The 21,896-nt window shown below is 43.5% G+C and overlaps 2 protein-coding genes across 8 annotated transcripts; one reads left to right on the top strand and one right to left on the bottom strand.

The window, feature by feature from the left end:
• The first annotated feature begins 1,972 nt into the window (after positions 1–1,972).
• Positions 1,973–2,977, top strand: LOC115367268 (free fatty acid receptor 3-like). The gene has a single exon (XM_030062939.1). It carries the CDS (start codon positions 1,973–1,975, stop codon positions 2,975–2,977), a length of 1,005 nt encoding a protein of 334 aa, XP_029918799.1.
• Positions 2,978–7,483: 4,506 nt separating this feature from the next.
• usf2 (upstream transcription factor 2, c-fos interacting) lies at positions 7,484–21,455 on the bottom strand. Of its 7 annotated transcripts, none has more exons than XR_003928964.1 (13): positions 20,785–21,455; positions 19,961–20,004; positions 19,557–19,675; positions 15,621–15,740; positions 14,657–14,819; positions 14,213–14,300; positions 13,859–13,903; positions 12,210–12,268; positions 11,842–11,936; positions 10,609–10,737; positions 8,757–9,559; positions 7,792–7,873; positions 7,484–7,682 (listed from the first exon to the last, which is right to left on the bottom strand). XR_003928964.1 is itself a non-coding variant. In XM_030063724.1 (11 exons), the coding sequence occupies exons 1-11, from the start codon at positions 20,820–20,822 to the stop codon at positions 9,470–9,472; spliced, it is 990 nt and encodes a 329-aa protein (XP_029919584.1). In that variant the 5' UTR covers positions 20,823–21,455; the 3' UTR covers positions 7,484–9,469. The 7 variants fall into 7 exon arrangements, 2 of the variants coding, with proteins under 2 accessions (XP_029919584.1, XP_029919585.1); XR_003928965.1 differs by having other exon boundaries at positions 8,790–9,559; XR_003928961.1 differs by having other exon boundaries at positions 7,792–9,559.
• Between the last annotated feature and the right edge of the window lie 441 nt (positions 21,456–21,896).

The raw sequence follows: 21,896 nt of genomic DNA, 5'->3' as shown, positions 1-21,896 counted from the left end.
ATGTGATTGAAGCTCCAGATTTGGTCACACACAGTGTATGAAGCTTCCCTGCAAAGCTGCTATATATTATTAATGACTGTGTACTTCATACTGCATAGTTAAGTACAAACATATATTTTCTGGAGAGGGTCCTTGGAGTAAAATACACACTTGACTAAATCCATTCTGCTCTGCCCTCTGGTGGGCAGCCTGGGATGATAAAGCCTCCTGTCTCCTCTGTTATTAGAAACTGCAAATAATGTGACATCTGCCCTTCCTTTTGTGTCTGTCAAGTCCTTAAACAAAACAAGCATTTATTGCAACGCATTCAGACACACATCGCGCGGCGTGTGTGAGCGGTTGCCGGGAGATGATGTTTGGAGAGCAATGCAGAGCAAAGATTGTGTCAGAAAGCTTATTCAATTTCCGCTGCGTGAGGGATGATGGCAGATACTCAGGAGGACATGCAAATGAAGGGGAGTCTCCTGATTCGATCAAACCCTGTGCTTCCCAAAGACAAAGCACGCTGCCGCTGGGCTGCGGGACCAGAGGGACGACGACTCAGGGATGAAGAGATGATCCTCTTTTTTTAAAGCCCATATAGGTGAGTAACTTTTTCTTTTACAATAAGCATTTTTTAAACTTCTATTCCTTTCAGCAGTGTTAATGTGCTTCTTACTCATTGTGTGAATAAGTTTATTTGTCATTGTTGGGGAGGCTCCTGTGTCATGGCCAGGCTGTATCTAACACTGGAAAAAGTTTTGTTTTTGGTGTCAAAAATAGTAAGAACAGGTGTGTTTTGAATGATATTGGATAAAAAAAAGATAGATTTTAATGTCCCTGTGGGGAATTTTGTTCTGGGCTCCTCTGTCCTGCACTTTCATCAACACATAGCTCCATAAAATGATACTGCAATAGGTGTCCGACCTCACCCGTCAGGGTTAATGGATGTGAGCAGGAGTGAATGTTTACAGCGGCTCTGGAGGGCCAGCCCTTAAATCTTCCACCAGAATCCAAGAGCTCTGGCTGGAGGCTGTGAGGATAATCGCCTGCTCAGAGATCGTTTGCAGGGACGGGTATTTTTTTTTAACCCCCATCATTTTCACTGCAGCTGATCAAGTGCCAGTGTCAGGCCTCTTGTTCAGTCAAACATTATAATAACACACTGAAGCCCAAAACCTCCTCTTTTCTTCCATAACAGAACTTTATTTTTTCACTATTTTCTCAATATTTCCTTCTGCAGTCAGTATAACCTAGGACACATTCGAGGATATAACCCTGACGTCCCATGTGTTAGTTCACTCTAAACATTTCCCTTAACAGGATGAGATTTTTTTCTCTCCAAAAAAAAAAAAGACGTTAGAAACACAAGTTTTCAACCTTTTGCTTGTAGAAAACAGTGTCTTTGAAGAATAATATTTAAATGCTGCTAGTTAGTGAATAATATTGTAATAAAAAAAAAAAGGCTGCTTACATTACATGGATTTTTTCAGTGTTTATCACTCCTGACAGTTTTTATTACCTTTGACTTCCCTGCTCTTTGCTGAGGAATGTTAACAAGGCGTGCCTTCTCTCTTTTCAATCCCAACAAACACCAAAGTAACCTCAGAGAGGGGTTGTGTGATCGCTCCTGTCCTTGTTTGATCCGTCTTTGCGGCACAAGTCAGAAGGTACGGGACAAACTGGCACAGGACACAAGACGGGCGGTGGGTGAGGCTTCGCACAGGGCCGTAGTTTCCACGTTCATAAATCATCGTGAAACCTTTTGGGGAGACTGATCATAGCTAAAGCAGCACTGACCAGCTTTCCTCATTGATTGGCTGAAAGGAAGCAGCATTGAGAGGGGGCGGGGCTTAAAGACACAGGGCTATATCGTCCAGCTGGCAGCTTGGTGGAGGTCTACGCTCTCCTTCTTGTTGTGGTAAGCTTTCCTTTATTGAATCACTAATGATTTCCTCCTCTGTCCAGTGTTTGCGAGTCTGTATCTGCTGGAATGGCCGACATGCCAAACAGTCACCTGCTGCTCTCCGTCTACATCCTCACCTTCCTCATGGGGGTCCCCGCCAACATCCTGGCATTTTGCACCTTCTGCCGCAAGGTGAGGCGCAAGGCGGCTCCGATCGACATCCTCCTCCTCAACCTCACCATCTCAGACCTCATCTTCCTGGCTTTCCTGCCGTTCAAGATGAAGGAGGCCGCGGACGACATGATCTGGAAGCTGCCCTACGTCCTGTGCCCCTTCACCGGCTTCCTCTTCTACTGCACCATCTACAACAGCACGCTGCTGCTGACCGCCGTGAGCGTGGAGCGCTACCTGGGCGTGGCCTTCCCGCTCAGGTACTCGCTGTGCCGCCGGCCGCGTTACGCCGTGCTGGCGAGCATCCTCTTCTGGGTGGTGACCTCTCTGAACCTCAGCATCGTCTACATCGTGCCCTTCTCCCAGTGGTTTAATAGCGCAGGCGACACCGAGGAGGGCATCAACTCCACTGGCACGTCTCTTCTCGCCCCAGCGACCTGCTACCTGGATTTCACTGAGGACGACCTCAAAATCCTGCTGCCGGTGCGTCTGGAGCTCTTCCTGGTCCTCTTCTGCATCCCCTTCCTCATCTGCTGCTTCTGTTACGTCAACTTCATCCTCATCCTGTCCCGGCTCCCCAACATTAGCAGACGCCGGAGGCTGCGCGCCATCGGCCTGGCCCTCGGCACCCTGCTGGTGTTCGCCGTCTGCTTCGGCCCGTACAACGCCTCCCACGTGGTCGGGTTTGTGCGAAAGGAGAGCGAGAAATGGAGGAACGTGGCGCTCCTCTCCAGCACCTTCAACGCCTGTCTGGATCCGTTCATCTTCTACTTCTCCTCTGCGGCGGTGAGGAGCATGCTGAACACCTGCTGCAAGAGCGTCGTGGCAAAGCTGCACATCCTGAGGTGTGGAGGGGCTCGCTGCTGCTCTCACCTGGGACACCCCGACGCCGACAAGTACAGGGAAGGTGCTCCGCTCTAAACGCTCTGAAGAAATGATCCATTCGTGTGTGTTTTGTGTATTTCATTTGCAGAAAATGGACACAATGAAAGTCGAGGTAGACGGCGATGATTAGAACGGATTATTTAATTCTAATTGAAGCTCGCTGGGGAAATTCGAGATGTGCTGGCAGACAAATTGCTTTCCTGTCCTGCATAATGGCAGTAACTTGATCGTTAATTATTGAGGTTTTCATTGCCACAGAAATGTGATTAACATGTCAGATTGCAAGTTTCCCCTTTAAGTCTTAACTGTTTCAATTGCCTTAACACTGAAAATCCAAGATGAGTGCCTACATTTCCGAGGTCAGTGCAGGTTAATGCAATAATTATCTGCTGATGTTGTCTTCTTTGAGCTGCAAAAAATGTCCCACCCATCCGTGAATTATCTTGATTTTTTTTTTCCTTAGCTATCAAGGCATTATAGATATTATCAGAGCCCTCAAAACACTAACTTTTAAGTTCATGTTGACTGCTGTAAATGTGGTATACATTTACATTACATCCTTTAAAATGTCCTCAGATGTACAGTTTAAAAAGAGAATATTTACAGGTTTTCATGCTTCATTCTTCCCATCCATCATCACTGTCAGCAACCCTGGGATTAAAAATAGAAAATATTCAGTATGTAGGATATGCTTTTGCTGCAAGTGACAGTGTGACATACAGCAGAGGCAAATCCAGCCAAAACACACATTATGTAACACACAGGCTGCTCAAATCCAATTAAAATGAACTGCTGAGTAAGAAGCCAGAGGTGTAATGATACATAAAATTAAATGTTGGGTAAATAATGATCGTCAGATGAGCAACCAGCGATCTGAAAATAACTACAGGAAGAAAGCCTTTGCAAAATGAGACATGAACCATTTGGCAAAAACGACGTGACATTACAGTGTGACAGTATATTAGCAATTATTATCAAAGTTACGAGTCATCCAAAGACCTTTTCTTCCTTTTTATGACACCATCGGCTCCCTTTTAGATACATCACTTTTGACTTTCAGATGACAATTTATAAATAGTGTATAAACAGTTAACAAATGTTCTTTAACACACTATAACTGCAAATATAAGGATGTCAGTAAAACATGTTTTAAATAGTGAATTCAAAGGTTTGCTCTCCAGAAATTGTGAATTCACTGTTTATGAATTTTAAAGTTTTCCTTGCACTCACTGCTGTGTTACAGTGTGTAAAATCCATTTGTTAACTAAAACACACACACACACACACACACACACACACACACACATAGATAGATAGATAGATAGATAGATGTCAAAAGGGGTGGATGGGAGGGTTAAAATAATGTTTTCCTCACATAATTTGAACTGCAGTGATCGCTCTACTCCATTCAGCTTCCGTTGTTTTCCTACCATGAATATAAATGCTTTGGAACGACAGCTTCTGAATGTAAGTTCATTAAATCAGGCCAAAGAGGCTGACAAACTGCAGTGCAAAAATAAAACAGAGAGTAAACTCAGTTTGGGTGGCTTCACCCTACACTGACCTCCCTGCTTGTGACTCTGATGAATCGAAGATGGGTGTTTTATGGCGTCATGGGATAATACAATTAGCGCCCCGGGCTGCTGAGACTACACAGGCAGGTGTGAGAGATTGCCCGCTGCCGAGCCCAGTTCAGTGTTATAAGCATGGACAGCCGGAAGTGCAAACAGATTACACAACGCTGTGATGAAGCGCAGCCGCCTGCCCGGTGACTGATAGCTGTCCTCCGGCCATTTCCTGTCAGTAATGAGCTCGCCGTCCTCGCTGCCGTCCACGCAGATGAAGCAGCGCTCCTATGCAGCCGGAGTGCACGAATAAACACAGATAACATGGCTTTATAGTGTCCTGCCGGTGTATATGGTGGTGTATGTTGGTTTATTAGTGCATTCGGTTCATTTGTTATTAGTTTACAGTTTGTGGCCACAATTTATAAAAGGTGTAATGAATTCAAGCGGCCGAAGTGATTGCTTAGTAAAAGTCAACAGAGCGCTCCATATGACTCATCTCAGGACGAGGCCTCAGCTTCCACTCGGCAGGTGAAGCTGCCGAGGTGAAAGATCAAAAGTGCAAGAGGCACATGTCAGCCACCATCGGCAGATAATAAGATACAAATTGGTGAATGCATCCATGCACGGGAAGTCTTTCTAAATATGCATTAATATCCACTTAAAACTAGCAGGTCCAAGGTGTTTGATCTTATCACAAAAATTATTTAAAAAAAAAACAAACAAAAAAAACCAGTCCATAGTCTACTGATGTAATGCATTTAATCTGCTACTTTTATATGAAATAAAGGCGTCATTATTTTCACAGTGAGACAAAGTGCACTGAAAACCCGATTTACCAGGGCCTTTAAAGGTGCACTGCACAAAATTGAGGGTTTAAGTTTTAATGTGTTTTAGTAAATCTCCTTTGCTTCAGGGATGTGATAATTTTGATTGAATCTTTTTGCACTTTTTTTTGACAAACTGTCTGTTCTTCTACATGAAGGAGTGAATGCAGTGCTCCTTGTCTTCTCATTTTGTCTGTGGAATAAACACGCAGCTGTACTTTAACTCATCCAGGGAAGATTTGCTAACTCTTTGTGCTTTTTTTTTTTTTAGCTCTGTATCACACATTTAAACTGCCCTGTCAACAGGCTTCCCATCCTTATCTCAAGGTCAAATTGATTGTTTGATTGATTGATTAATTGATTTATAGAGCACTGAATCAGTGGTAAAATCCCCTGACTTCCTGTGGCTAAACTGTTGGAACTACCTTGCCGAAAGTTTCATGATATTCGGTGACTTGTCCCAAGAATTTATGAAATTTATTTATCTGATTTTCAATGCCTGGACTACACTTTTCAAAGCTCCATGACTTTCCAGAATTTCCATGACCTGCAGGGAACCCGGGATAAAACTGCAGTCCATTATCGTTATCACCACTGATCTACTCTTAATAGAGCATTCAAAACCACAGACCCTGTTTCCACCTGGTATTAACATCCGTCCTGCACACTCCGATCACCAGCTGACACCTCTAACACTACATTTACACTGTCAATGTAATGTGACCCAATTCCGATTTTTTGCTCTTATGTGGCACAGATCGGATATGCTCGCTGACAGTGTAATCAGGAAAAAGACGCATGCATTCGGATATTTTCAGATCGGATACAGGCCTCATTCATATATGGAAATAAATCAGATATGTGCCAATGCGACCGCCGTGTAAACAGGCTGATCGGATTTTCTTACACGTTGTGTCTCTAACGTCATCAAATCTGCGAACAATTAGCTTATTTTGTCGCATAAATAGTGAACACGTGGTAAACGACAGACTGAACATGGAGGCTAACCTGCAGAGAAAGATGAGAGATGAGGAGGAAAATTCGGCACAGTGGTCAGCTGAAGAGGTCAGATGTCTTCTCAGTCTTTGGGGAGAGGAGAAAATTCAGGAGAAAATAAAAGGGACCTACAGAAATAAAGCCGTGTTCCAAGGCATGCGCGATGTTTCAGATGTTGTAGGCAAGTGTAATCACGTGAATCAGATATGGGTCACTTGATAAAATACGTGTAACCGCACAGTAAAAAAAAATCAGATTCAGGCAGCAAATCCGATCTGGGCATCAAGACTTGCAATGTAAATGCAGCCTAAGTTCAGGTGTAAACAGCACCGATGTGTCCTCAATGCGTCTAGAGATCCAGAAGTGGTCTGGGACGCTTTTGTCTGCATCACATTTGAAGTGTAAACAGACGTGTCCCAGGACGGATTGAAGGACCGCCCACTCACCTGACGTCCTCTGTCTTGTCCCGCCCAACACCCCCGACACCCGCCAGAACGCCACTTTTCCAACAAAAAAAATATCTTAGGTGACTCTGCCCAGTGCAGCTGCACTGTCAGCTGATCAAATGCTAACTGAAGTGCAGGCTGACTATAAAGCAGCTGGTTAATGAAGAAAACACTACCTGCAGGGTGGGATGTGTATCGACAACATGAAGGGTTTTTCCTCCATTTAAAATTGAATCATGCCCCGGCATGATTACACACATTCTTTCTAACCCTAGATGTGATAGAAATACTTTGTCTTAAGCTCATTAAAATGAGGCTGGAGTGAGCAAGGATGCCTCCTTTTGTGAAATTCCTGGTAAATAACATTTCATTTTTACCTTATTTATTAATTTTGTGAAGGAGGACTAGAAAAGTCAGAATTTCATTGTACGGTGTTACCATGTTTTACCGTGCATGACAATACATCTCTTTCTCTCCTTAAAAAAAAAAAAAAAAAAAAATACAGCCTGCAAATGGAAATGATGCATGAGATCCAATCACAAATGAGCAGGCGAGACGCACATGGAGACGCATTTTAAGGCCAGGTGTGGGCGGACGGACTGAGAGCTGTCCGCTTGTAATCGGATCACCAAGGACACATTTTAATAGCAGGTAGAGACGCAGCCATGATCTTCTGTTGTCCTCTTGAAATAACGACCGACACCGGGGTATAAACATTGCTGTTTTATTGTATCAGAATTAGTCATGCCAGTGGTTAGAGTTCCATGCTGTGGTTGCTTTCAGTGTAGACAAAAGCTGGTTAGTTACAACTATCATCACTCGCGTCCAAATGTCCCTCAGCGCTCTCCGGATCAGGGTCGGTTTGCAATCTTCAGTCTTTACATCATAAGCAGCAAGGGTTCCCAAACTTTAAAAATAAAATTAAATAAAAAAAAAAAAAAAGATAAAACTGTGAATATCATCATCATCATTGTCGTCGTCGTTGTCGTCAACATCATCATCATCTACAACGCTACCTCAGGTCTCCACTAAAATGCAGCTGGACTGCTGAGCCACAAAGAGGCCGACGCTCCACATCAGTGCATTAACATCAGTGACCTTTGAAAATAAGCAGATAAAACAAACCCAGATTTAATGCCTGATATAAACGCTGATATTCTTATTTGTCTCCAGACGTGGCACCCGGAGACTCGGTTGAGTTTGGGAACCGCTGCCAGTGCACTATCCCAATTACCTGAGCTACATTTAACACCTAACGTCTCCCAACAGGCTTCTATTAAGGCCTTGCACTAAAAATAAAAACTCACTGCCTGTCCTATCAAAGTTCTTTACACTTTGATTGCCAGAGAAGTATTACCTTAACTGAATATACTGACATTGGACCATGTTTATTGAGAGTTATGTGCTCTGCCCGGCGCTCAGACTGTCAATATCGAGAGTCAGTAGACCAAAAACTTAAGGAATACTCCCATGTTTTGTGCAAAATACCCTTTTTGTGACTTACACAGACTGAGATAAGATGTTTGATACCACTCTCACCTCTGTACATCCAGTAGTTTGGTTCCTATGGGTAGCATTTCATGTTAGCTTAGCATAAAGACTTGAAGTCTATGGGAGTCGTTAGCCTGGCTCCATCAAAGTGAAAAAAAAAAACAAAAAAACTTCCTTTTAAAATTCCAAGATGTATATTTCAAATCCACATGATAAACTGTGTAAATAAGACAGCATTGGATTTGCTGTAAGGTTTATTTTTTTCACTTTGACGGAGCCAGGCTAACGACTCCTATAGACTTCAAGTCTTTATGCTAAGCTAACATGAAATGCTACCCATAGGAACTGAACGAGTGGACGTACAGAGGTGAAAATGGTATCAAACATCTTGTCTCAGCCTGGGTGAGCTGTAAGAAGGGTATTTTGCCCGAAACTGAACAGCTAACTATATACACACACACATACATGGTCCACTGACAGTAAAACTAACCTTAGTAACAGTGATGACGATGGATCAAAGTACCTGATTTGCTTGTTGTTTGTTCATCGTCTATTAGGAGGGAAGGAAGTGGGAAGAAAAAAAAAATCAGCTTTATGGTTTTGTATTATGATCTTTACCGCATCTGTCTGTCTTTTCTTCCTGTATACATGTTCACTAATAAATTAAAGTACAAAACAAAAAAAAGGGAGTTTTTCCATTCATGTCACACTTAGTAGTTTTCAAACACAGCAAATGTCAAAAGAGAGTGAAAGGAAAAACTGCAGTCGAGTAAAAAGGTGAATTCTGTTGTGATGCTTGCTAAGAGTGAATTTTTTTTCCATAGTGGGTTCATGATTTCGACGTAGAAAGAAAGCTGGGGTGCGAGCGTGGCGGCGTGACGAGGTTTTCCTTTGAGTGGAGGTGACAGTTTCAGTCAGCTACAGAGTTATGAGCTTCAGCATTCAGCTTGGAGGAGGAGGAGGAGGAGGAGGAGGATTAGGCCTCGTCAGTTTTCAGTCCTTCAATGTTCGTCTCTTCTTGAGCTGTGTGTGTGTGTGTGTGTGTTTATGTGTGTGTGTGTGTGTGTTTGTCCAATTTCAGATGCCAAGTGGCTCCTCTTGTGTTTTTTTTCCTTTCAGTTTTCTTTCCTGGTTTTGTTCAGGCAGGTGGGAGTCTGCGACGTGCTCGTGACGTGACGTGTGCCGAGTCCCATCAGTCTGTCATCACTGTGGTGTCGCATCCCCGTTCACCTCCACGCCGTGCTGCTGTAGCTGCGCTCGAAGCAGTGCGTTGTCGTTCTTCAGCTCCTCGATCTAGGAAAAAAAAAAAAGAAAGAAGAAATTAAGGAAAAACAGATTAGAAGATAACACGTGCTTTTATTTTCCTCCCTGTAACATTTAGGAATAATAAAATCAAAGTTTCACAGTTTAGAGCCATTTACTGAGTTTAGCTGGGTGCTTAAAAAAAACAAACAAAAAAAACTCCCTCAGATACTCTTGGACTATTACACTGCAAAAACTCAAAATCTTACCAAAATTATTTGTCTTATTTCAAGTCAAAAATGTCTTATTTCTAGTCAAAATATCTCATTACACTTAAAATAAGACATGATCACCTCAGAAGTAACTTGTTTTTAGACAATTGTCTCTCGTTTCAAGTGAAAATTTGCTTGTTTCATTGGCAAAATTTGTTTCTTGTTTCTAGCTAATTGCCACTTATTTCAAGTGAATTTTCACTTTTTCCACTGGCAAATTTTGCCAATGAAACATTGCGTTTTTGCAGTGTACATGACTAACTTTTACTTTCTTAGCGGACACAGTCTCCATAAACCTCACTGCACTTGAAGTTATCTTTGCAGCGTAGCTTTTCCTTTCAAAAACTGTAAGCATCTTCTTCCTCGCTCACTCTCGACATCACAGTGAGTGCTGCTCTCACACCAGGCCTCTGTCAAATGATTGATTTGTCTGATTGGACAAGTTAGCTAATATGGGATCAGGTGGTTGATCCAGCCTCCAGTGATATCTTTTTGTTGCTGCCCTGCTTCCAAATGGTCTGATCCCAACAGATTCTGATTTTATTTCCATGTATGCCTATGCTCGCAACAGGAAAAATACACCATTAAAACAGCAACATGGGTGGATTTTCCTTTTCTCCTCTCAGCTCAAAGGCCTTGACAGAAGCTGATGTGGGCGTTACGTCTCCACATCTCCTGCTCAAACCTGCGTCTCTTAATCTGGGGAAACTAGACCTGCAACCTCCTGGCTGGCTCGTCTAACATGGCGAGCTCCCTTAACCCAAAATGAACAAATAAAACGGCTGAACACTGAGAGGTGGGAGTGAAAGAGGAGGACGGGAGGTGCACCTGTTGTCTCAGCAGCTCGTTGTCCATCTGGACTCGCTCCACCTCTTTGTAACTCTCCTGCAGTCGCTGGTTGCTCTGACGCAGCTCCCGGATGTAGTCGCACGCTTTGGACAGGATGCCTCCTTTACTCTGAGCAACGACACAACGTGACACTGGATTACCAAACGGGTTTAAAAAAAAAGCATCACATGATTTTGCTTGTGATCAAGTCCCCTTCCACTTATTTTCAAATAAACCTTTTAAGTGAATTTTAGGTTGCAAGGCACATTTTGAGCTACAGCTGACTCGACTGAAAGGCACGGCCCTGATCCACTTCCTGACTGGTGGAGGTGATCACAGGCTGCAGTCACACGTTTCAGTGCAACTTTTTGCCATTGTGAATAAGCCACGATGCATTTGGCACAAAAATACAGTCACAGTGTGCATTAAAACAAGATGGAGGAGACAGATTTAAAAAGGACTGAACCAGTTGTTTTGCATGTTTAACGCAATATCTACAAAATTAAAATACTTCATGTTTCTGCTAATCTTTTCTCAAAGCAAGCAGTCGTGTTTTAGAACTGTGGTATCATTCTTCCCGTCTTTTATCCAGCCGCTGGTTTCATTTCTCTATGATATGAAAATGAACCCTCTGAGACTTCACACTTTCTTCACACCAGTATTCCCTCACCGTAATAGAGTCATCCACATTAATTTTCCTACAAGCAGCAGCACTGTTGTGTTTTGATGATTTAAAAACTAGTGCTGAGTGAAACGCTCCCTCCGCCAGGGAAAACAGTCCCTGGAGAAACATTTGCTTTATCATCAAATTATCAGGCCTGTGTTTTGTGAATGCTGACGACTTTATTAGCCACAGAAGCAGAATTATAATTTATAAAAGGTGGGAGATTTAATCAAAAATTCAAATTTGGAAATCAGGGGATTTTCTTTGTATTTTGTGAAATCTTCAGTCAGGCTTTGCAGAATTGCTCGTTGCACTGTAAGTTGAGGCTAAACTGTAATAAAACATTCAAAAAAATCACTGGAATGGTCCTTTAAATTGTCATACAGCAAAGTGAACTCAAGTCTCTTTGGAAAGGCAGAGCTCAGTCTCATCAAAATGTTCAGCGTTCCTGTTAATCAGACCGTTCTCACATTCAATTTGGAGACTAAATACAGGGAAACGGTGCAGGGAGGATTCCTCTGAGCATCAGAGGGAAACGTGTCGGTGTTTGAGCTGTGTGTTACACGCACCGCTCCAGTTTTACTGCTGTCGATGTTGCAGTCAGGTATGATTTTTGACAGCGTGACGATCCAGTTGTTAATCTTGTCTCTCCTCCGTCTCTCCACTGCAGAAAGAAAGAAAGAAAGAAAGAAAGAAAGAAAGAAAGAAAGAAAGAAAGGAAGAAAGAAAGACACCCGGGGGTCTCACTGTCAAATCTGTGCTTGTTCACTGTATATCCTCTATAAAACCTTTCCTACCTCCAAGCATGCATCAGTATCAAATAATACCTATCTCTATGGCATTTCACATGGGGTTGTAAAGGAAGAGGGAACATAAATATTTACAGACGATCAGCCATAATAAAGGCACCATCATGACTCAGATTATTTTCATGTACCTTCATTGTGCTGTGCTCGTCGTCTTTCATCCCTCGGTGCCCGCGGCCCGTCCATCTTCCTGCAGAGACAGCAAGGGAAAAAAAAACAAATTGGAGGGACGGACTTTCTGTTTACCATGTAGAGGCCATGGCTTGAATGACACATACAAGTTAGAAATTAAAAAAAAAAAAAAAAAGCTGTCCCATTTCTATATGATGGTAAGATTTTGATTATGTGGTGCATTAGCATTAACCCAATCAAGCTGACCCTTTCAGAGCTGTGCATACAGACTAAAACCAAAAGAGAAGTACAGTCTTCATGTATGAGCATCGAACCAGAGAGCCATCGGATTACTGATGAACCCACTGGTCGACCGCTGGCCTGCAACTGGTTTACATGCACAAACAACACCATAAGCCGGTCACTCGGGGCTCAGTTTGTGGCCGACACATGGAAACATGATGATTCAGAGTACGGCCGCTCCCCAGGTGGACTGATCGGGTCACGGCGACACTATAAACACACTCTGTTAATATCACAGGCTGAGGTAAACAGCGTGTGCTAGCTTTAGTTCAGGGGGTTAGCCTGTTAGCCTGGCCCACACTACGGCCCTGTAGAGGAAAAATGGAAAAGGCTTTTGTCAGACTCCTCTCTGCCTGTCCTTTAGTGAGTCTCATCATTTCTATATACATTCACACATTAAAATGTCGTTTTTTATTATATCCTCAGCCATTTATAAATACTGTTTAATATTTTATTATTACCCTCAGTGGCCACTTCATCCGCTCCACCTGTACAGTCTAATGCAGTTCAATACAGCAGCTCTGCCATAAATTCTACCTTTTAACAAAGTTTATACTGTTCAATTTATGTGGAGAATGTGTAAATTTAATTCTGTGTTTATTATAGGTCTTATACTGGACTACATTATACTGAGAGGTGTTTCTAATTTTTTGTCCTCCCCTATTTATATACATGAAGGGGGACAGAATAGTGGAAACACCTCTTAATAAAATGCAGTCCAGTCCAACAGCAGCACTAACTATGAGCTCAGTGCCAAACATAGAAGTGAATGAACACCTCTATTACTGTGACAACAAGAAAACCTGAGCATTATAGGCAGCAGGAAAGGAAACTTTATGGCAGAACAGCTGGACTGGATTCTATTAGATTGTGCAGGTGGACCTAATTAAGTGGCCACTGAGTGTATATACTTTATTATAAATATTTTAATTTTGTTAAATGACTCTTTCCAACAACAAAAAAGGCATATCTAAAGGTCAGAGTAGTATTTTTCATTATTTTTGAAACCCTAAACCTTAACAAAATGAGGGCGATTTTGTTCTTAGTGTTGGATAAAAGCCCTTCTGACTGCGCTTGTATATCCACAATGTTATTTCCCATTTCCAGTGTGGCTAGGCTAACCTGCTAACCACGAACCCGCCGGCCCACAGCCGAGTGTGACCGGGGGCGGGACCTCGAGCGGCTGCAGGGTTCCTCTGTGCATGTAAACGCAGCGTCCGGCCCTAAAACATCAAACCACCACACAGGGACGCTGACAACACCTAGCACCGGTCACGACTAGCGAGGCACCAAAGGTCTGTCTCTACCACACGTGATGGGGGCGAGGGGTGTGCTTCTTCGTATGGGATGTGAAAGTTCTTCTCACCAGTTTGTACTGCCATGCTGCAACATCTCGCTTTCACCAAGGTCTCTGGGGATGGCAGGTAAGTGGGACAGATTTTTGTTTTTCAAATGTCGAGCGTTTGGAATGATGAATATTGCTTTTTTTCTTTTCTTTTCTTTTCTTTTTTTTTTTTGTACACACAATCACAAACCAATCATGCCAAAACGGGAAGTAAGAGGTAAAGAATATCCGATCCAGTGTGGAGTTTGCAGGGGAGGGGTGGGAATATGTGGGGGGGTGAGAAGTCGACCAACCGTATGGAGAGGAATTCTGGTGGTACGGCAATGATGAATGAACTGGAAAGACTGGGACGGGAGGTTTTAATCGTATACTCACGCAGTGTAGGTGTGTGTGCGTGGTGCGATGGTGCGAGGGGTTGTAGTCTGCAGCACGTCAGGTGGGCTCATCATCACGTAAAACTGCCCTGGATTTGAAAGAAGTGATATTTAGTGATATCTGAAATTGACATTCGTGGATTTTTTGATGTGATCAGAGACACAGAAGCAAGAGAAAGTGGAAATCACAGTGAATTCTCTTTGATAATGAGGGGAAAAGTTGATAAACCCTCACCAAAAAAACTCAAAAAATGCACGAGGACTTCAATATGTGCAGTATTTAAAGTTGGCAACCGGGAGCAAAGACAATTTTCATCACACCATAATTTTAGCATTTTAGCAGAGAGATTTTTGTGCAGTCCTGCATTTTGTGAGAGGAGGTGTTACTTTCCCCCCAGGTGGCCGAGATCTGCTTTTGGATCGAGTTCTGCTGCCGCCGGCTCACCTCCAGCCTGTGTGAGCGTCGGGTCGGTGGTGGCCTGCACCGACACGGCCGTGGCTGTCCCGTCGCTGACCGTGGCTGCGGGGAAGTAGGCGAAACGCGTCTCTCCGCCCACCGTCTCGCCCGCGGGACTGCCCCCGTTGCTGAAGGGGTTCTGGATGACGGCCTGGCAAAGTGGCGTTCAGGATCGAGTCAAAACAACAGTGAGGAAGACCACCGAACGCTGCAATCTGCTACATTTTCCACATTAAAAAAATATATATTATCAGCCATGGATCTGTGTCTGTCTTCATCTCCATGGCAGGATCCCTCATGTGTATGAGACTGGCATTTTAGTAACATTTTAGTGTGTTTGAGCTGCATTTTATGTCATGAAAGTTGCTATATAAATAATAATTATGATATTAGTATTATTATTTATACCACTACATGAAAAGGTGGCATATTGTAGTTTCAACACTTGCTGTAATTCCAGATTTTTCTCTCTTTAGCTCTTTAAAATCAGTGTAGAACATAATATAACCTGCATAACTTCAACATGAAAGCCTGCCAACATGACTGAAAAATAAAAACATGCGACTACAGCCGAACCAATCTATCAGCTGGTTGATATCGGCTCATCAGATATACTGATATCAGCAGATACCAAAAGACAGCACATATTTAGCAGAAACAAAACAGTGTTATAATTAATTAATTTGTCCATCTTGCTCCTTTGTTTATAACACTAAGCATACCTGTGAGTTGGAAGAGCAGCTGGGCAGATAGTGTGGATTTAAATTAAGACATATTACTAATTTCAGGGCACAAATTATTAAAATATTCTAGGGGGGAGAATACCTACAAAAGTGTGTTTTTATATGCAAAGAAATACTGGCTAACATTATCATTGCAATACGTTTTTTTCTTCCTATCGATATCCAAACTGCAGTATGAGTGTTTCAGTGCCACGTGTGTTTTTACCGACCTGTGCCACCGCCTGAGGGGCTCCAGCGAACGCCGCCGTGGAGACGACGCTGACGGCTCCGGTTCCATCCGCCGTGGCCTCGATGTGGTCGTCTGTCACCTGAACCACCCGATACGTCACCTGAGGCCGGGGCACAGGAAACGACGGGTTTAACACTCTGAACGTGTGATCGCCAAGAAAAAGTGTCATATCTTGATATCTCTGTCATCATATGAGCAGCTCAGACACACACACACACACACACACACAGTCTGAAACATGTCATTAGCACCTTAAACGCCTCACTGCTCCAGATTACCAGACAAAGGAAGTGCCATTCAGTCCCACGTTACTTTCCACCGTTTTGATCTGTCAGTCACAACAAACACAGCTCACCTGGCGGTCGTGGAAAATGGAGTCGCGGGTTAAACAAAATTCAGGAGACAGGTTGTGTTTTTTGGGTTTGAGGGCGGGGCAAGCAACGTGAGCTGGATAAACACTAAATTAAGGAGGAGGATTAACTAGAGGATTAACTACAAGTAAGATGGTGAAACTGTTCCTCCCCCCGCTGTGCAGTGTCATTCTGTGGGAAAACACTGTAGTTGTTGTCATTTTTTCCCCCATGTCGTCTTGCATATCGTTACCGCAAATTACCATGAAATAATGGAATATTATTTTAGGTCTGTATCACCCACGCCTGGATCACAGCCGCACTTTGTTTTCTTTGGGTTGTGTAGGTTCACACAGCACAGCTACAATCAAACCGGGGCTTTTAAACAAAACTCACACACACAGGCGGTGTGTTCACTGCACGGAGTTTTAGGAACCGCTCGTTCTGCCAGGTTGGGGATTTTGGTGGCAAATCCCATTCCAGAAACTTCAGCTGAGCTTGATGGACCCGCCTGTGCTCTCTGGCGTATTTCTGCCTCCTGATCACATGACCTCTGCACATGCACTGAGGAGGCATTTCACCTCACCTTCACTCCCAAGATTTATTCTTTTTTTTTTTTTTGCGCTAACCATAAAGCCTTGTGTTTTGGGGTTGTTTCCTGTAGTTAGTTTGGATTATGTTCTTAATCCTGATGAACTGCATCTAGGTCCACCTCTGTGGTGAAAACACAGGTTGTAGCTGCTGCAGTTGTGCAGGCGATCCTGTTTATTATTGTCTAAGAGACAGACATGATAACAATATTACTGATAATAAACTCTCCAAATTCCCAGAAGATGTCTGTCCATCCCAAACACATTTTTTTCTGCAACAGGACAACATTAATCCCAAGCCCTGGACAAAAATGGACAGATTAATATCGCCCACTGCCATCGGTGAATGTCATCTTATTGGCTGATAGGCTGACAGCTGATATCAACCGATACAATATTCTCAATAAACCCGTACATCCCTAAACCAAAGCAAGCACAAAGGATAAAACATAACTGTCCACATTAGTGATGCACCTATATCACTAATGAGGAAAATATTAATTACATTCTCTAAAGTGTGAACATATTTTAGGCTTCACCTTTCCGCAGAAACAACAGGTGCATCTCCTCATTAAGAGAGAGGCGGTGCAGATCCACGCATGAGGCGCACGGGTGTAACTTCATTCATTTTTTAAAACTTCAGACACACCGACAGGATCGGTCCCAATCTAATGTTACTTAAAGTCCCCATGAAATGACCTCACATGGCCTCTACGTCCTGTAAAACACAGCATCGTAAATGGTGACATCATCCCGCACTAGTGGGTGTGAATTAAAATCTCAACCAATAAAACCTTCACAAATATTTAAACATCCTCTCATCCACCTCATCCCTTCTAATAAAACTGTGCTCCTCTCCCCAACTGAGATCCGATTGGTGTGCAATCAATTTCATGGGGTCTTTAATGTTCTGTGTTCCTCTACATGTCCAAAAGGTCACACACAAACACACTCACACACACAGTGCAGGTTCATACAGATACACCATCTGAATAAAGCAGCTGTCCTCCTGATAAATCCTGAGCTCCATCACAGCTAAAAGTTTCATTCTGTTTCCCGTTGAGTTTCCTCCGTCCTGTCATGTTGCTTTTGCTGCTTAAACGTCCCACAGGATTTGCTGCAGTGACATTACTGCGCACGTGGAAATGTTTACAATTCCTGAAACAGCCTGTCTAATCTTAAACGTAAATCATTAAAGAAAACACTCATAACACACAGTAAAGAAATCACCGGGAAAACTCATGCTGCTCGGCACAATTTAAAAAAAAAAAAAAAACATGACCTACAGGAAGAGGCAGAGCTGGACTAAACGCTCCATGCGGCTGCAGATCTCTGAATCTGAGAGAATAATTCATTTGGGTGGTTGGCAGGTGAATGATTTATGTGAACACCAATTTGGATAAAGTGAGAGCTCATCCGCTCATCACTCGTCCACACAGCAGATAAAAAACAAATATTCTTGAGCCCTTAAAATGCAGATAAAGTAAAGAAGTTCAAGCTCGGGGTAGGAGACGGGATGAAAACAGATCAAGAAGGCTCTTATTCTCCTCAACAAAACTGAGCTTCTTAAAATCACCTGGTAACACACCCGAGGAGGGAGAAATCAGGTGCTCGGTCAAACTAAAGGCTGTAGGCTGGTGTGGCTTTTGTGCAGCGGGGAGATATCAGCTCCTCGGCTGATTGCTGGTCATCGCTTGTGAGGACAGAGGCTGTGTGACACCAGCTGGTGGGCTACTAGAAGAGCAGCTGATACCCAGAAGCATGTGGCTCAGGGTTTACATGTTGTGTTGGAGCAGATGAGACGACATGAGAGTGACTGGCACAGGGATTATTGATCCTGCCACTAATAATGAAACTACTGCCACCACTACTGTTGATGCTGCAAATAATACTACTACTATTGACCATACTGGTGTTGCTACAAACACTACTCATACTACTGCAAGAAATACTGCCGCCAATACTGCTAATGTTAACACGACTTCTGGGCTACAAATACTACTACAGTAAAAACAGTGCCACCACTACTGTTAATACTACAACTACTACTACTACAACAACTATTACTACCACTACTACTACAACAACAACAACAAGTATCAAGAGAAACTGTAAAACTGTAATTTTTTAAAATACCTTTGTTGGAAAAATATTAATGAATTCATGACTGATTTTTGGTTAAAACACCTTCTAATTTAAAAAAACAAACAAAAAAACAACACAGCAGCAAAGTATAAAGGTAAAAACGTCACATCTGGTCCAGGTCAGAGGTCAGTATTTAGGTCGATATATGGCCAATTGGTACTTATTTAATTTGATGAACTGTTATTATCTCCGCCAGGCATAATCTGCCAATAAGACTTCAGGGAAAGAGCCGGAAATGTATTGTGAGTTAAAGGCTCCCATCCACTGGTGTAATAAAGTAAAACAGATACAGAGACAGCAAGATACAGCTAAACTCGAGAGGATCTCAGAGCTTTACGTTATGTTTTCTATATTGCACTGTATTATATTTAGATCATACAGTAATTTAATCTGTCATTTGTTCAGCGTTTGACAATACAGATGGCTGCTGAGTCCCTCCTGCCTATGGTCTGGAAAAGTGGAGATTCGCCAGATGGAGATCACTTTCCAAGTTAAACAGTTTCTTTAGGTTAGACGGCGAGGTAATGCAGTAATAAATCTAACCAGGACATTTTTTTCCACCACAAAACTTGGGAGAGATAAAGTGTGACAGGTGAGTATACAGCGAGCTGGGTTTATCTGGAAAGGTCATCAGAAATAAAGATGATTTAATGACCTTTAACTCACAACATTTGAATTTAAAACTTTTTTTTAGACTTTTTAGGGACCTGCAAACAGGCTGTGCCACCGCTGCTCTTATAGCTGCTGCTGCTCCTGTTAGAAAACAGTGCACAGCAGAATGCACCTTTATTTAAAAAGACACGTGTCAAAATGCTGCAAGGGGCTCCTCACCTGCCCGCCGCTGTTCTCTGTGCGGAACTGGTACTGGACATTGTGGTCTGCAAACGCAGCCTGCTGAACACTGGCGATGGTCACCGCAGTCGGCTCCTCCGTCCCCACCACCGCTTCTCCTGCAAAACACACACACACACACACACACACACACACACACACACACACACACACACACACTTCAGCCTGTGACCTTGCACAAAGGCAGGCCATAAAAAAACAGATGTGCGCACAAAAGAAAAGCCTGCAGGCGTGTTTCACAGAAGGAACCGGACAAGGAGAGTGTAACTGTTACTGCGCCTGTCGTACAGCAGCACTGCTTCTCCTCCGCCGCAGATTTTATTTTCCTAAGCAGATTGTTATTTTTACTTGTTTGCAGAAGGTTGAAGAGATGAGGCTCCTACCTTCCTGTAACTGGACAACCTCTTCTGTTTCCTGTTTCTCGTGACTGCAAAAGAGAAGAGAGAGAGAGAGAAAAAAAAAACAGGGCAATTTCAAAGCTGCCCTCAAAACACCAATTTCCCAGAAGTCACACCAATCATGATGCTCTGTAAATAGGCAGGCTACGGGTCAGGAGCGCCCCCATGCGGTGGGATGAGGCGCTAATACAGGAATTAGGAATAAGTAAAGTAATAAATCAAAATTGGCGTGGGAGAAGTGTAGAGGAATTCACGTTTTCCCAAGTGAGAGTCCAAACAGAGACATTTCCCTCACTGGACAAATTAAAATTCACCTGTTTGGACTTTGGGTGGCAACAAATTACAGGTGCAAAATTTCCAAATAACAGGATTTAAAATAACGTTACTCGCAACAACGCCCACTCTAGTTGACATTTTTAACCAGCTTTGCATCAAGCAGAGTATATAAATATAAAACTGAACCGGACTGCACAATTCAGTGTGCACTTAACCTGAAAAGAAACACAAGTTGCTGTCGTGCATTTGCTTGTCTAGTATGCAATATAGCAGAGGTAATGTTACAACTCTACAAAAAAAAAAGGGCGCTCGTTTTGTGCGAGATGCCTCTTTTAGGAGCGGATAAATGCCAAATACAACACACACCCCCGCCGGGCTGCACACTGCCGGGCTCCTCGGGGGATAAAACAGTGCAGAAAATATAAAAGTTACTCGAGCACACGGCTTAAACATTGCATTGCGCTGCAGGGAGAAAATGGTTGACTTTGTCGGGCCAGGCCGGGGAAGCCATGGCGAGCAGGAAGCAGCCTCACCTCGTCGAGCTGTCCAGACTCTGTTCAAGCATATCCATGAAGGTTTGCGGGTTTAAAACGCGATATTCAACGACACTGATATACGGAGATGGAAGTGCTGATCACGGGGACAAACACACGGGTCATGTGAGAAAGACAGTCCAGGACACGTGAGGTACCGACCGGGCAAGGAGGTAAAATGGAGACCGCTGCAGAGCACGGAGCCGTCTGCGTCTGTGCAGGAAAAAAACTCGCAGTTTGTGCGGTTTTTTCGACGGAGGCGGCGGGGCTGAAGGGAGGCGGATGAAGCCGGCTACTTTTTGCTATCAAATTCACCGGATACAGCCTCGATGGGTGCACAAATCGGTTAATATTTTGGTTCAGTATGCGTTTTGGGGGTCTTTGCCTGCGTTTTTTTTCGCTCCTCGGTTTCCTTATTGTTCCCTGTCGGCCTCGGCGCACAGCTGCTGTTTATCCGCGCAGGGCTGCGGAGCGCACTTGCGCCTAATAAGACATGGAGTGGACTATTTTGTTGAATACAGTGCGGGCTAAAATGTGCTTTTCCTCAGATTTTTTCACTCCTATCACCTTGTTTTGTTCCAAATTTCCATGTACCATTTCGTGTGACTCATTGGTTGCAAAAGCTGCTGGTTGTATATGAGTTGTGCCGCCTTGATCTGGCTTCATTTGACCATTAAAAACACCGATAGGCATGGTGTGTTTGTGTGTGAATTATTGCAGCGGGGTGCCCGGTGTTTCGGGCTAGTTTTTGGGCAGGTTTATGAATGCGCTCGGCTGTGGGCGCGCTGCCAGCCGACGGTCCTTACCCAGGTGACCAGAGAGATCCAATACGGGTTTTCCCACAAACCACATGACAGACGCTGCCTGTGCCGTGCCATAAACCAGCGAAGCACACGCACCTCGCATGAACCGTTGTGCTCTATTTATATTGATGCGTTGTTTTGGTGCCACGGATTAAATCAACCTCGCATTAAAATGAGTACATGATGAGTGTGAGATCAGTTTGAGGGTATTTTATAATAAAATAGAGGCTGGAGCTTTCTCATGAGGTCCCACCAGATGATGTGTCTCCTCATGTCATGTCAGTAGTGATTGATGCCATCACTTCTATC

The sequence above is a fragment of the Myripristis murdjan genome, chromosome 11 (genome assembly GCF_902150065.1).
Source record: "Myripristis murdjan chromosome 11, fMyrMur1.1, whole genome shotgun sequence".
Lineage (NCBI taxonomy): Eukaryota > Metazoa > Chordata > Actinopteri > Holocentriformes > Holocentridae > Myripristis > Myripristis murdjan.
The sequence above is the reverse complement of the archived record's forward strand: the minus strand, read 5'-3'. Positions and strand labels throughout refer to the sequence as shown.

What these genes read in the sequence shown, in the direction of transcription:
- usf2 (XM_030063724.1), bottom strand. Translation starts at nt 20,822, where the DNA reads ATGGATATGCTTGAACAGAGTCTGGACAGCTCGACGAG. An exon ending in GGTTGTCCAGTTACAGGAAG is followed by an intron (nt 19,676 to 19,960) that starts GTAGGAGCCTCA and finishes TGTGTTTTGCAG; the next exon opens with GAGAAGCGGTGGTGGGGACG. An exon ending in CCCCTCAGGCGGTGGCACAG is followed by an intron (nt 14,820 to 15,620) that starts GTCGGTAAAAAC and finishes CCACTTTGCCAG; the next exon opens with GCCGTCATCCAGAACCCCTT.
- LOC115367268 (XM_030062939.1), top strand. Translation starts at nt 1,973, where the DNA reads ATGGCCGACATGCCAAACAGTCACCTGCTGCTCTCCGTCTACATCCTC.